This window comes from Balaenoptera borealis (assembly GCF_965194805.1).
Source record: "Balaenoptera borealis genome assembly, chromosome: 12".
Lineage (NCBI taxonomy): Eukaryota > Metazoa > Chordata > Mammalia > Artiodactyla > Balaenopteridae > Balaenoptera > Balaenoptera borealis.
The window spans coordinates 81913095-81928699 of record NC_138869.1 but is presented as its reverse complement, the minus strand read 5'-3'; the positions used below and the strand labels follow the sequence as shown (position 1 = coordinate 81928699).

Below are 15605 nucleotides of genomic sequence, written 5' to 3'. Positions count from 1 at the left end.
TCCTGAGACTTTTTTTTTGACCCTTTTGCTGAGCTGCCCAGGGTTCCCCATGACGTGTGGTCTCCCTCACTGCAGTGAGCACTAAACCCAACTTATTTAACCGAAGCTGTCTTCCTGGTGGTCTCAGCCTGGAGGGCATTAACAGAATTATAGCACCCTCTAAATTAACTGACAAAACATTCTAGGTTAGACAGAAAAGTAATTATTTTATTTTATAAACAGATAAAAGCAACCCAGACAATATACTGTGGTTGGTTAAAAATGATTTTTAATATATTTAAGTGATAATTTCTTCACGTGTATATGCTTATTATCGCAATGAGAAAAGATTTAGAAAGGGATTTTTTTTTTGGTTTGGTGTTTACTTTAAGGGAATAAATGAACTTGGGTTCGTTTTTAACAATTTTATGAAATAAAGGTATGCTCTGATGAGAGTAGAAAATAAATATTCAACATCTATTCACTAACCTAACCAAAGAAATAAAATGTTCATGCTACCTCTAAAGTTAAAGACACCTGGCAAATCTTAATTATGCCACAAAAAGTCTAGGGAGTTATGTAAAAGAGCAAAGGCATTTGGGGACTTCTAGAGTTCGACATGACCGGACAGAAAATGCAAGTCATCAGCCAAAAAAACAATACTGATACCAAACACTTACATTTTTATGTGCTAGGCACTATAAACACTTTACGTATGTTAAGTCACAGTATCATATTTCCTCTGCACTAACCAATAAATGAACTCTATTCAGCCATTATAAACCATCAGATTGTGGCTGTTCTCATTTTACGGTTTTAGGCAAATAACTGGAAATACAGCAACATAAATGTGAGTTCCTACATGTGGGAATTGATAAAAACAGTTTTCAAGGCCTACGTTAGATGTATAGAGGTTAATGGTAGATTTATAGAGGTTAATTTTAAAGCGCATATTAGGAGAATCCTGAAGAAGCCTCAGCCCCGGCAATATCACGTAGAATAACATTTCTACAAATTCATAAACATTAAACTCATATGGAACAATCTACAAACAAAACAAAACAATAAACTCTTTAAGAGGCATCCAGTCTTTTATAGACTTCTTCAATGAAAGTTAACATGTTCTTCATCTGGGGTGAATTATGGAGAACATCTAAGTCTTTCAGAAGAGCGTTCTGGTTTGGAATTAGCATCAAAATTTCTTTCTGTGGGCATGACAATAATTCTTTTTTAAATTTTATTTTATTTTTGATATATAATTGATATTAACATTATATTAGCTTCAGGCACACAGCATAAGGATTTGACATTTGTATACACTGCAAAATGATCACCACAGTAAGTCTAGTTAACATCCATCACCAAACACAGTTACAAACTTTTTCTTCCTTGTGATGAGAACTTTTAGATGTACTCTCTTAGCAACTTCCAAATATACAATATAGTATTAACTCTAGTCACCATTCTGTCCATTACATCCCCATGACTTATTTATAAATAACTGGAAGTGTGTACCTTTTGACCACCTTTACGCATATACTTAGTTTTTAATCTTTCATTATGAAAAATGTTATATGTATGTTATTTAGAGAGAATGGTATAATAAACCTCACATAATCTTCACTCAGCTTCAATTATCATCAACTCACTGCCATTCTGCTTTTAAATCTATGGTATTCTGTTTTCCCTCTGCCCATTCCCATTCCTCTCACCCTAGGTAGATTTGAGACAGGAAAATTTTGTTACTTTCTGGGGAAACGTAAAGGCTTTCTACCACTGTGAACACTTACACTATAATACCTATGGGGGTCCTTTGCAAAGGTAAGTTAGCAGTGTGCTGTGTACGCCCAAATGGGACACAGTACTGTCTTAGGAAAAGTTGCACGTGCCATTATCAGAAGCACAAACAAAAGCAGCTGTCAGGATTTGCTTCCAGAAACCCCTCCTACAGCCATGACTGCACAAATGTGGACACAGCACTGTCTTAGGAAAAGCTACACACGCCATTATCAGAAGCACAAACAAAAGCAGCTGTCAGGATCTGCTTCCAGAAACCCGTCCTACAGCCATGACTGCACAAATGTGGACACCGCACTGTCTTAGGAAAAGCTGCACACGCCATTATCAGAAGCACAAACAAAAGCAGCTGTCAGGATCTGCTTCCAGAAACCCGTCCTACAGCCATGACTGCACAAATGTGGACACAGCACTGTCTTAGGAAAAGCTGCACACACCATTATCAGAAGCACAAATAAAAGCAGCTGTCAGGATTTGCTTCCAGAAACCCGCCCTACAGCCATGACTGCACAAATGTGTAAAGATATATGCGCAAGGGTGTTCCTAGCATTACCTGTACTAGCAAAAATTATATATTTCCATCATTTTCACAAATTATTACATCATGGCACATCCATACAATGGAATGCTATACAGCTATTGACAAGAATGAGATGTTCAAGTTATACTGTCAAATGAGAAAAATAATTTTGCCTTACAGTTTATATCATGGATTTTGTTTAAAAAAAAAAAAAGGAGTAGCATATAATGTTTTTACATATATACAATTCGTAACTGGTGATGCAGTTAATATGGTAAATTGGTACTTACCTGAAGTATGGGTGCTTTGAGACTCTTCTGAGAAAGTTCGGGAAGAGAGAGTACCTCACTATCTATTTGAAACATCTAAAGTAGAAAAAGAAAGCTACAGATTATTTCATAAAGCTAGATTATTTCAAAAGGCTGACTTCTCTTATTACACTCAAAAGCTGTCTGGGTAGAATCTAATCATGAAAAATTATATCCAGATTCTAGCAATACTTTTTTTAAAAAAAATTACCTGTTTTACCTTCCTTTCCTCTTCTTCTACCTCACTGCTCAGAACATGAACTTTGTTCTTTAAGCTGTGAATATCCCCAGTCATTGACTCTATGGTCTCCACTATTTTATCTGTTTCTTCCTGCATCAGAGAGAGAAAGCTAATGTTTTAAATTAAATATATTATTAAATGAAACCCAAACAGCTATTAATATATACATACATATTTTAAAAACACCTTATATATTGAAACACTTCTGGAAGAAACTGATAATTTTCATTTTTCTTTCAGAAATAACTCCCTAGAAATTGATTTACCAACGGAACAAAGATGTATGTGAAGCTTTCCTCAAAAACTTACGAGAACTGCAGGCATCGGATAACCTGGAAGACCTGTGTGAATCTAGCAGAGCCCAAGGACTGATGGCAGCAGGTACAGGAGCATTCCTTAAGCGGTATGTAACAGCAGAGAAACTCTAACTTTAATTTAGGAACATCTGAGTGCTATTTTCATTTGCCAAAAGAAAGAAATGCTGAACATTAGGGCAGAGATAGTAATAGAAAATGAGTGGCAGTTTCTCACCTAAAAAGAAAATATAACTTACGGGGGAAAACAAAGAGAAAATAAGAAATGAATGAAATGAGTATAATGATATCAGGGGTGTACTGATTGCAGGCCACACATAGAGTTAGCCAGCTTCCAGGTTTCTAAATGGTATTAAGTACTGTACTGCTTTCAAATCTAGTCCTAGCAACAGCCAAGGATAGCACTGCCCCTGGGGATCAGGGAACAAGTAAAGAAGCCACACAGAAGTCATACAGAAATAATAACTCTTAAATCCTGAGGAGTGATATGGTTGATACTTACATCTACATCATTCTCCAAATACTGGAAGCTGAATTTTTACCGTCAACTATAGTAATTTTCCTCAACAAATATATTATGGCTTCTAGTAACCATTAAAAAGGGTACCTGCAGAGGTCTGCAACTGCCCATAGGCTGTTTTTGATCAGTCCAAGAGCTATGAATGGTTTTTACATTTCTAAAGGATGGTTAAAAAACAAAACAAGACTATGCAACAAAGACCATACATGGCTCACAAAGAGTAAAATGTTTATCACCTGGCCCTTATAGGAATAGTGTGCTAATCCCTGAGTACCCACGACTTTGGGTCTGTGAGCTACACTTATTAGACCAAATAAGGTCACATTCATGGGTTCCAGGCATTAGGGCTTAGACATATCTTTTGGTGGGCCACCATTCAACACACTACAAAAGGGAATGAATAATAGCACTGAATGAAGGAAAGGGTTAATGTAATAAGAACTAAAATTTTTCAGTATAATTTAAAAAATTAATTTTGTTTCATTGCTTTGGTTATCTTCTTTGGGTATTCATACCATATCCATGCTGTATCTTTTTTGCCAAACTTTTATATTTGTCACTTTTCCTCAATACCTTAAAAAAATGTCATTCTTTCTTTTTCAGTCTTAAGATTTTCTCCTTACTTTACCTTTTATTTAAGTATTATTTGTTCTGTTCATTTGCTTATTGCTCCTTCTAACTTAGTCTGCATTACTAAAAGCTTTTTTTCTTTTAGCTCTAATTCTTTCCTGAATTCCATAACTTAATTTTTTAGTATTTCTAATATTTATGACTTTTTTCATACCTTCTATTCTTTTTCTAAATTTCTTTCTGCTCGCTTGGGAAATTAGGTTAGCATTCATCTGTTTTGTGAACACATATTTTTGGCATGCTTTTGTTGTCTGTAGAAATGTTACTTTTTGTCCTTCTTCTAGTATTTTCTTATGCTAACTCTGGTTGTAAGATCAGAGAGATTAAAAACTATGCCCCAGGGCTTCCCTGGTGGTGCAGTGGTTAAGAATCCACCTGCCAATGCAGGGGACACGGGTTCCAGCCCTGGTCTGGGAAGATCCCACATGCCGCGGAGCAAATAAGCCCGTGCGCCACAACTACTGAGCCTGTGCTCTAGAGCCTGCGAGCCACAACTACTGAAGCCTGCACGCCTAGAGTCCATGCTCTGCAACAAGAGAAGCCACCACAATGAGAAGCCCGCTCACCGCAACGAAGAGTAGCCCCCGCTCACTGCAACTAGAGAAAGACGGCACGCAGCAACGAAGACCCAACGCAGCCAAAAGTAAAAAATTAATTAATTAATTAAACGAATGAAAAAACAAACAAAAAAAACTATGCCCCAGCAGGTCCTATACCATCTTCTCGGTATCTCTGAAAGACTTTGTTCACCACTGCCTTTCCCTAGCAGCAGCAGCGAGAGTTCAATGAATGTGTCCTTATTGCATGAACACAACTTCTCTTACTGGTAACTGATACAGGTTTTGGAAAGTCATCACCAGCAGTAACTCTAGGCTGCAGTGGGAAAAAGCCATTCTAAGTAAGGCACATTGGAGAAAACTAATAGACACAGATAACACCTACAAACTCCTAGTTCAAAGACTCTTATGCCAATGAAGAACTCTTATGCCCAAAATGCCAACAGTGCTTCAACTGAGTAACTAACTGACTGTGAAGCAAACGTTAGGCTGTTGTGATGTTATAAGAAATATACATTTGATTTTCATCCCTGATTCTTGGCACAGAGCTTCCAAATCCTTGGCATTTTCTGAATGATTGAAGTGGGAGGAGCACTTTTTGTGATTCATAATCAGTCCCTTTCAACCATACCTGAATTTATGCTACTTAATAACTCATAGAGGATGGAGGCTGGTTGCCAGAGCAACCAAAATCCTGTGATCAGAGGGTTGGAACTTTCAGCCTGGATCCTTGATCTCTGAGAAGGGGAGAGGGCCTGGAGATTTAGTTAATAATAGATATGCCTACATGCTGAGGCTTCCATAAAAACTCTAAATTACTGGATTCAGACAGCTTCTAGGTTGGTAAACACATGGAGGTGCTTGAACAGGCATGGGAGTTCCGTGCCCCTTCCCATATACCTTGCCCTATGCATCTCTTCCCTCTGGCTGTTCCTGAGTTGTATCCTTGTTAATAAACCTGTAATAGTAAATAAAGTGCTTTCCTGAGTTCTGCGAGCTGTTCTAGCAAATTATCAAACCGGAGGAGGAGGTCATGGGAAGCCCCGATTGATACTTGGTTGGTCAGAAGTACCGGAGGCTTGGCCTTGCATTGGCATCTGAAGTGGGGGGCAGTTCTGTGGGACTAAGCCTTTACCCTGTGGGGTCTGTGCTAACTCCAGGTAGTTAGTGTTAGAATTGAATTAAATTGCAGGACACCCAGTTGGTTTCCACAGAGAAGTGGAGAATTGCTTGGTATGAAAACCCCACAAATTTGGTGTCAGAAGTGTTGCGAGTATAGAAAAACAGTTTTTTCCATTTAATTCTATTTATGCTTTTGGCACACGGAGATCCAGTTTTAGGTGTAAAAGAGAAATGCCTCCCAGTGTTACAAAAATCACACTATCATTTACTGTCTCTGATCAAAGACTATTTACTATCTCTGATTTAGTACTTTATGCAAATATTAAATGTTAAAATAACATTTACCATTATTATACTTTAAAACCTTTTAAAATAACCTTTAAAAAAAGTCAAACTCATAGAATCAGAGAGTACAAAAGTGGTTGCCAGGTGCTGGGGGAAATAGGGAGAAGTTGGTAAAGGATACAAACTTGCAGCTAAAATGAATAAGGTTTGCGGATCTAATGTAAAACATGGTAACTATAACTGATATTACATAATTGAAATCTGTATTATATAATTGAAAGAGAGTAGAACTTAAATGGTCTTATCAAAAAAAAAAAGTGAGATGACAAGGGAAATTAACTAGATGGGGGGAATCTTTTCACAATGTATAGTTATATTAAATAACCATGATGTACACTTTAAATATCTTACAATTTTGTCAATTATATCTCAGACAAAGCTGAAATTTAAAAATTAACCTATATTAATGTTATCCAACTGTTCATTAAGTGGGGGAGCTAGTGTCAGTACTGAGAATATACTCTTGCAAAGTAATAACATTGGGATGAAAGTTAAATACAATCTCATACAATGAAGAAAGTGAGGCAACCACTAAAAAATACCACTCTATAAATTTACAATATATGTAGAGCTGTTGCTCACAAATAAATCCTTCCATTGTTATTCTCAATCATATGGAAAATCTGGAATGACCTGTTTGTGAATGGTGAGTTATTAGAAATCGTTAGGGATGCATTCCTTGCTTAAACTACCACCACCTCGTATTTACTAACAAAGGTTAACAAACTTATTGATTTACAAAGTTGAATTGCTAACAAAGACCGTATCTACAAACTACTTCAAAATGGCAAAAGGATATATGGTCCAATCTGTTTTAGTTTTAATAATTATTTAATAAGCCCCCTGAGGTTGCTTTTCTTAATTGTTCAAGTATCCACTAATTAAAAGCCTGCTGTTTATCATGACAGCTAATATTATCTCCCACTGTCTTCTACAGAATAATGATTAAGAATCACTTGCCCTGAAATCGGACTAATAGGTTTGCATCATAACTGTAAGCAGTCTGTCTAAGGTTCAGCTAGAAATGCCCATATGTCTCTTTTTCACAGTCGTAAAATGTGAAATATAGCACAGGTCTCTTTAAATCATTAAGGGCTATAACTGTAAAGTGCTTAGAACAGTGACTAGAACACAGAAGGCCCTCATTACATGTTATCTATAATGACTATAACAACAGTAATGATGATGATTGTGTTCTTCTTGCCAATAAAGTAGCATATACAGGACAGAAAAACTAATATAATGTGTTTTGAAATGCTACAGCATTTAGTGATGAATTCCTATAATCTGATATTTAAAGTCCGATGAAAAAAATAAGACTGCTACTTAATTACAAATATATTAGAAATAGTCTTAACTTTAGAGGCCCAAAGTTCAGGCAAAGTTTTTGCTTTGTTAAAAAAAAAGTTAATGAAAAACCTGGTCCAAGATCTAGTATTTGTTATTAGAAGAATATCATGACAATTTTAAAAACTTTTTGGTCTTTTCCCCCTTCCCCTCTAAAGATGAACTCCCTGTTCAAACTTCATACCTGCAATAATGCCAGACCCTCTTCATTAGCTCTGTGCTGTGCCCTTTCCATTTTCAGTAGACTTGACACATGAGTTAAATCTTGCTGCTTTTTGGGAGGGACTTTCAGGGTTTCACACAGTTGCAGCAATCTTATGGATAGAATAAAAACATAACTTTATTTTTGAGTACCATTAGTATCATTTTTGTTTCTTGTTTTGAAATACTGTCATCCTCTTTTTTCTTCCCTCATACTCCCAAGGGCTGTAATGTTCTTTTATTTTAAATAAATTTATTTATTTTATTTATTTATTTTTGGCTGCATTGGGTCTTCATTGCTGCACGCCAGCTTTCTCTAGTTGTGGTGAGCAGGGGCTTCTTTTGTTGCGGAGCACGGGCTCTAGGCACGCGGGCTTCAGTAGTTGCAGCACGTGGGCTCTAGAGCACAGGCTCAGTAGTTGTGGCGCACAGGCTTAGTTGCTCCGCAGCATGTGGGATCTTCCCTGACCAGGGATTGAACCCGTGTCCCCTGCATGGGCAGGCGGATTCTTAACCACTGTGCCACCAGGGAAGTCCTGTAATGCTCTTTTATTAACAGTGGCTAATCTTAGCAATAAGTCGCCTCCCCCAAATCCCTGACAAATCATCATTTAACCTTTCAATTATATTTCAATCATTTTTTAATTGCATAACTGTATTACCTTTTCTTTAGGAAGTTCAGATGATATTGAATTTTTTCATTTTCTCTAACACTGTTACTCAAAATTGCTCTAGAAGAGAAAAAATAGGGATTGAATAAATATTAGTTTGAAACATAACTAGTATAATCTGTTTACTTTTTCTCTCTGATTTCTTTCAAGTACCCTTTTTTACTAGCCAGGCAGAATCAATCACTTTTTCTTTTATGTTAAATACATTTAAAGCAGAGGAATAATCTAAGTTCTTTTTATCACATTATATTGTTGTAATTAATTTATAGGCCTGACTCCTCTGATAGATTTCAGCTTCTTGATGGCAGAATCCTGTCTCTGTATTCCTTTTAGCATGTTAGCTTCCACATAAAGTGTCAATTTGAGCTAACTTCTTCCTAAAGTATCCCTCACCAGAAAAAGTTGTAGATAGCAGATCAAGCAAAGATTTCAATTTTATTCCACTGATGAAATTCCAAGTTTCTGAAATTAATAAAGACATTTTTGCTGAATGCTAAGGCCATCAAAAGACATTAAATAAATCTTGCAAAAGAGAAAAACACCCTATCACCATAAAGTACATAATAACATTTAAAAGGATACTGTCTATAGGAAACATATAAGCAGAAATAAAAAGAGTGAAATAGAAAAAAATTTCATACTCACATTATTACTGATTCCATCATAGTTTGCAAATGTTCTCTGCTACTCTTCGAAAGAGGTTGCCAGGTTTTTCTCTTGTGGGTTGCGATCTTTACCTGTTTTAGATTAGTATGCTTTGCTTGTCCTGTCACCGGTGAAAGAAGAGACTCTGGTTTTTCTAGAAGTTTGTATGTTTTTACTTAAAAAGTGATTCAAATATAAATTTATCTAAAAGAGCTAATGGAATTATGAGAACCAATATTATGAAGCTGTATAAACTATTTAATTTCCTTTTTATTGCACAGCCATAACAGGCCAGGTATTGAATATGAATATGCTATTGTTATATTAACTAAAATACTATTAAGTGATATTGCGGATACAAACTCAAGACAATCTTAAATAAAGAACCAAGCTACAACTCTTAGGATTCAACATAAAAGTCTGGTTCTCAGAAATGACCTGAATTAAAGGGCTTCATTGAGAAGACTAGAAAATGATTTCTGCCAAATGCTGGATGGCAACTGAAACAAAGGAGATTAACCAAACCACAAACAGATAATCAGTGTCTACTAGGTTGTTGATATTATTCTACTTATAAGAAATAAACAAAGGAGATACACTATTGGCTCACATGAAGATTAGTTTTGGAGAGAAGGGAGATTAAATAATTACATTTCAGGTATGCAAAGCATTACAAAAGAAAAAGTACAGTGCACTATGGAAGTATAAAACCGGAGGACCTAACTTGGTCTTGGGTGAGGAGAGGTAGAAAATTCTTCCATGCTGAAGTGATGTTTAAGTAAAGATGACTACTCCAAACTAAATTACTCCAGACAAACTCAGTGGTTCCAATCTAATCTAAATAGTGGTGGCGAAACAGAAGCATATTTGTCTCAAAGAGAAATCAGTAGGTGTGTCTGTATATCACAAATCAGTAATAATTCAGACTGTGGTACACTTTGAATTTCTCTTGCTCCTTTCAACTTAGGACCCTACACAGTATTTTGCTACAGGTGGTAAGTAAAATTTCAGTTGACCAAAAGAACTGACCAACCAGTGCTACTTATTCTTGCAAAAATAAGAATGTAACTGTTTATTACTGTCTTTTGCTTATGCAGAACTCATAAACAAGATACTGAGAATTTTTTCATAAATATAGATAGCTTGGGAAAGATAGGTTAAACAAGACATAGAAAAGGAATACCTTCAAAAGACAGATGTTTTGGATGACTTCTATTTTTTTTCGCTGTGTTTCTAACCTAGAGGGAAAAACACATGTGTATGCACAAAGAATTAAACATTAGATAAAAAGATACTGCTATTGCAATAGATTTGTCATGTATGTTGGAGAGAATTCATATACCTTCTGGCAAGACAGAAAAAAAGTATATTGCTACTTCTACAGAAAAAGGATGTGTATTTATCACAAGCAGAGGATATACTAAAGCTACTCCTGAACAATGGTGATAAAGTATAATAGAATTTCATATGGTGTCAAAGAATGTTTTAAAGAAATCATACTCATCTTGTGAGTATGTGAAATACTGTGAAATAGTGTTATATACTTTTCCTGAAAAACAAATATAGGCGTTGTCTAATACAGGGTGAATAGAGAAAAATTGTTGATTATTTCTTTTATGGTAGGAAGAAGTTAATTCCTCCCAAACTAATTTTTCTCTATGTTAATAAAAATCTCCTCCACCAATTGACAGATTCTCTTGTCTTTTAACATATGAATGCCATAGAATCTGTATACTATATTCCCAGTCTTCCTATTTAAACACCTTAGCAATGCCCCATAGCACTTCTTCCCTAAAGAATTCTCTGATCAATATCTTTAGAAATTGAGGTAAACAATTTTTATGTGAGAACTTTTACAAACCATGTTGCAACAGCTCCCATATAACAATATATGTGGAATAAGAATTACTATAATTTGTAGTAAAGCTGACCTTTAGTCTTCACATACTGCTTTACATAGAACAGATGATATTTCTAATCAGAGTCCTGAATGATAAACTTGATATTTCATTACCTCTTTCTCTGATAACTCCGCTTCTTCATTATCAATTTTTCTTTTTGGATTTCTTTTTAAATGTTGAGACCTTTTCTTAGAAGGATTTGCTTTGCTAGACATCTTGATGTAAACAGAACAACTATAACAGTGTTTCAAAATGTCTGTAAAGATGAAAAGAACACTAAAGACTTGTTTTATTAAAAACATTTTGTTAAAAAGACTACTTATAAATGTTCCAAATTTGCCTTTAAAAAAAAATCATAAAGAAAGCTTTGGCATAGTATTGTGTGTTTTTAAAACATTTAAATATATTTTAAAACAAATAACATTGGTTCTCATTAGAGTAAAGATATCTAATTCAATTTCATTCCTAAAAATTTCTTCCATTTGTATGGCATTAAAAAATCTTATATAAAAACACTTTTACACCTCTTACTTTATACTCCCCCAGACAATAACGTTATCTCTATATTTAAATCCAAGAAGATGGAAATATATAGTGCTAAATTGTTTTACTCTAGTCACAGATAATGTCAACTCAAAGAATAACATTCAGGCCTTCTTATTTTAGGCTTAATGGATTTATCATTCAACTTAACGTCAAAGATGGGAGACGATAATTTTTAGGATTATACCATGAATCTACGTTGTAGACATTCATGTGGTAAATTCACTCATAAGGAATTAAGAATTAAAAAGTTAAAAAGTTAAGCTTTAACTTTTTCTGGGTTATGTGTATTTTAACAAAAGCACAGAAGTATACTGATTACTCTGTCTTCTCACACATTACAAAACAGGCACCGGAGTGGGGATGAGAATGTCAATGACAAAATTTAGAATAATTCCTTTTCCCCATTTAATAGTTCTTTATCACCAAACTCATTTCTGCTAAAAGAAACAGAGGGATAAAATATATATTTCTGCATTAGATCATAAAGAGCAGATAGCTAAGAAGTTACGTACACGTTTGGTACAGTACACGTGAACACAAACCCACATACACACACACACACACACAAGTATGTGTGGTGTGTACATTATATATACATATTTTTCTAGACATATATAGTTAGATATATAGACAAACCAGTCACCATTCCTTTTCTAAAAATTCAGAGTTTATCACATTACTACAATTTAAATATACGCGCAGATTTAGAGACAGACAGTAAAGTGGGTACTCTGGATAAATCTATTCTCTCAAATTTTAAAAGGAAAAGTTCAAGCTTTTCTTTTTCCCGTAAGACAAAAATAGTGGGAAAGAAAGAATTAACTGAAAGATCACAAACCATACTTGGAGACTACATGTCAGATCAGTTACAAAAAGCAGTGGAAGCTAAAATACACTTTACCCTGCTTTTGAACAATGTGGCACCTTATTCTACACACAGTCTCCTCTGTTGCATTCCTGAAATGTCAAATTCTCTCAACTTGACATCCCTGCCATATATTTCCCCTACTTAAAAACCAATCCATATGAGAGTTTTGCTTGTGGACCTCTCCTGGAAGGACTGCCATGTACAGTACAGTTGTTCACTGAAGAAGAGCATCCAGGTGAGAGAACAATTGAAGGCTGAGATTTAGTCCTCATTCCATTTAGGAGACTAAAAATGGTGCAAATTCCTTCTCACTCTTGTTATTGAGAGGTGAAGTATATGTCCCCTTGTCTTCAATCTTACAGACTGTGCAGCGGTTTGAGCAGTAGAATATGGTGGAAATGATTCTGTACCAGTTTCCTGGCCCAAATATGAAGAGACTAGCAGCTGCAACTTCCCCTTGCTTGGAATATTTGCTCTTGAAACCCAGCTAGCACTCTATGAGGAAGGCCAACACGGAGAGGAACTAAAGACCCAGGCAAAAGCCCCAGCTGAACTCCCAACCAATAGCTAACACCAACGATTGCCAGCCTCGCGCATGTACCTGAGCCAATACACTGCAGCTGACGCTGCGTGGAAAAGTTATAAGTCAACCCTACCAAGTTGTTTCCAATCCCAAATTTTGGAACAAGATAGGTAATTTTTTTTAATTAAAAAAGAAAAATCCTTCCGTAATACCTACCTTATAACATCCCAACTCTTTACCATGACATTTATAGTCCTTAACAATCTAGACCTGCCAAGCTTTCCATACTTCTCTCCCACTACTCCTCAACTGCATCTCCCTCTCCAGATAGACTGGATTCCCGGAACACACTTTGAGTAGTGCACATACTCTACCCGAGCTGCTCTCTCCTGTCTATGCCCAACCTCCTCTCAGATCATGAGCCACCTGCTTCTGAAAGCCTTCCTAACCACTCCACCTCAACGCTCTACAGAAGTCTGTGGGCTCTTAATGGTCTCTTTCATTTGGCACTTATTTATAGTTTGGTTTTGTTCATCGTTTTTCTTGATATTCTTTATTCAGTAACATGTAATTCAGTGCTACTCCAAATTTGATTTACAAACTGTTTGTTACAGTCTTTTAAAGTATAGACATTAAAAGTATTCATTTAGAAACTTTTATGGCAATTTGACAACAATTTTATGTATGTTAGATCTGGCCAAAAAATAACTGGCTTTGTTTTTTCTTTTTAAGTTTAATTTTTCTAATAATTCATTAAAAAAGACTTTCTTTTTTAGAGAAGTTTTATGGTTACAGAAAAATTCAGCAGAAAGAACAAAATTCGAGCATATCCCCCCTTCCCTACTATCAACATCCCATACCAGAGCAGTGCATTTGCCACAGTCCATGAACCGACATTGACACATCCTATCACCCAAAGTCTATGGTTTACATTAGGGCTCATTCTTGGTGTTGTACATTCCATGGGTTTGGCTAGTATTCAGTTTTTTTTAAATTGTATTTTACAAAAGTATCAGTTGTGACTGATTAAAAATTTTTAAAAAACCCAAAATTGGTCCTTTACCACAGACAGTCTGAAAAGCTCTGTTTTCATTGATACCTACTTGAGGCAATTAGCCATAGTGCAGAAAGTTCCTCCACCTCAGCACTATTAACATTTTGCATGGGATAGACCAAAATTGTCTCCAGACAAATATCTGCTGGTGCAAAACTGCCCGAGGTTGAGAACCACTGCCAAGAGCCAGCCAGGGATGAGGACAAATTGCCCAGGTTCCAAATCCCAGCTCTGTCATTTAACCAGCTGTATAGCCTTGGGGAACTAAATTTGCTCACTTTCCCCACGGCTAAAAGTATCAACATCAAAGGCTTTTGTAAAGCTAAAATTTTGTACAGAATACATAAAGTGCCTAGAACTTGGGACATAGTAAGAACTCAATAAATAAAATAATCTACTGTTACTGTTGGGCTAGTTGTAGCAGATACAAAAAGGAAGAGTAAACTTTGGCCTGTTTTGGATCCGCAGGAAACCACAGGCTAGTGGTAGTAGCTACAGACACGTGAAAACAATTCCTATGTATATTCAGTTATACACAATGCGACAAATGTTACGACACAAATGAGTGAATATCTCAAATTGGTGTGGGTATGGGGGGGGACATACAGAATTCAGAGAAAAAAGTAATATTTGAATTACATTTTGCAATATTTAGCCAGAAGGAAGGGGAGTAAAGCATTTGAGAGAAAAAAAGCCCGTTGGCAAGACACTTCAAAAGAAACTGGTCTGTTCAGGGGCAGAAAAAGTTCAGAGAGGCTTTGACGTGTACGGGAGGAACGGACAGAAAAAAAGACTGGGACTGTAGTTTGCAGCCAGTCTATATACTGCAGTAAGAAATGTATTCTTTACTCTGTAGGAAACAGGGAAGTATTCTAGGTTGTCTTGTTTTCTTTGCCAGCGTGCTGAAACTCGTGGAAGCCACCAAGCTAGACCTCTGTATGGGCACAACAGGTGAGCACGACGTCTGGCAAAACTGCAAATACACAATGTTTACCTCTTGACAAATGAGGCCTAGGTGTAGCGACGCTGCCGACCGCAGCTTCCTTAAGGCTCAAAGGCACTCATCACTAAGGCCGCACTTAGCCCCACGACTGACTGCGGGAGAGGTTAAGGAGGGAGAACAAGGATTACGATGATTCGGGGAAACGAGGGAGGAACCATGTGTGGCTTCACTCACTCCTTGCGAATCAAATACCACTTTTTCAATCACTGGTTCCGAAGGGCACACCTGTTCGGATCTCCCTGCTCTTTGAAAACCACCTCAAGCTCCTCAAACACGAGTCGCCGAGTTTGCCACCAACGCGCCGCACACAAAACTCATCCCCAAACTGGAGCCAGCGTCAGGGAAAGCGCTTTCACTACTCACCAAAGACGCCTCTTGAATCCTTCCAGGTGCCGCGCTCAGAGCAATTCGCGCCCAAACCTTCCAAAGCCGCGGAGACCCGGAAGTGAACCAGTAGAAACCGGAAACACTTGTGGAGAGAGGCGGGAATCTAGCCACGCCCCTAACGTCATC

At 36.6% G+C, this 15605-nt stretch overlaps 1 protein-coding gene across 11 annotated transcripts in view; it reads right to left on the bottom strand.

Annotated features, from left to right (window-relative positions):
* The window catches only part of CENPQ (centromere protein Q), a 138555-nt gene extending 122993 nt beyond the window's left edge, over positions 1 to 15562 (bottom strand). For 4 of the 11 annotated variants that reach the window (XM_082347660.1, XM_082347661.1, XM_082347657.1 and 1 more), the window contains exons 1-8: positions 15456 to 15537; positions 11212 to 11354; positions 10381 to 10435; positions 9198 to 9318; positions 8544 to 8612; positions 7865 to 7994; positions 2816 to 2935; positions 2587 to 2661 (exon numbers count right to left, since the gene is read on the bottom strand). In XM_082347660.1, the coding sequence (XP_082203786.1) occupies positions 2587 to 2661; positions 2816 to 2935; positions 7865 to 7994; positions 8544 to 8612; positions 9198 to 9318; positions 10381 to 10435; positions 11212 to 11313 (672 nt within the window). In that variant the 5' untranslated portion in view covers positions 11314 to 11354; positions 15456 to 15537. Of the gene's footprint in view, positions 1 to 186; positions 1185 to 2586; positions 2662 to 2815; positions 2936 to 7864; positions 7995 to 8543; positions 8613 to 9197; positions 9319 to 10380; positions 10436 to 11211; positions 11355 to 15455 lie in introns of those variants that run through there. The other 7 variants (XM_082347652.1, XM_082347651.1, XM_082347654.1 and 4 more) reach the window with 6 other exon arrangements.
* Between the last annotated feature and the right edge of the window lie 43 nt (positions 15563 to 15605).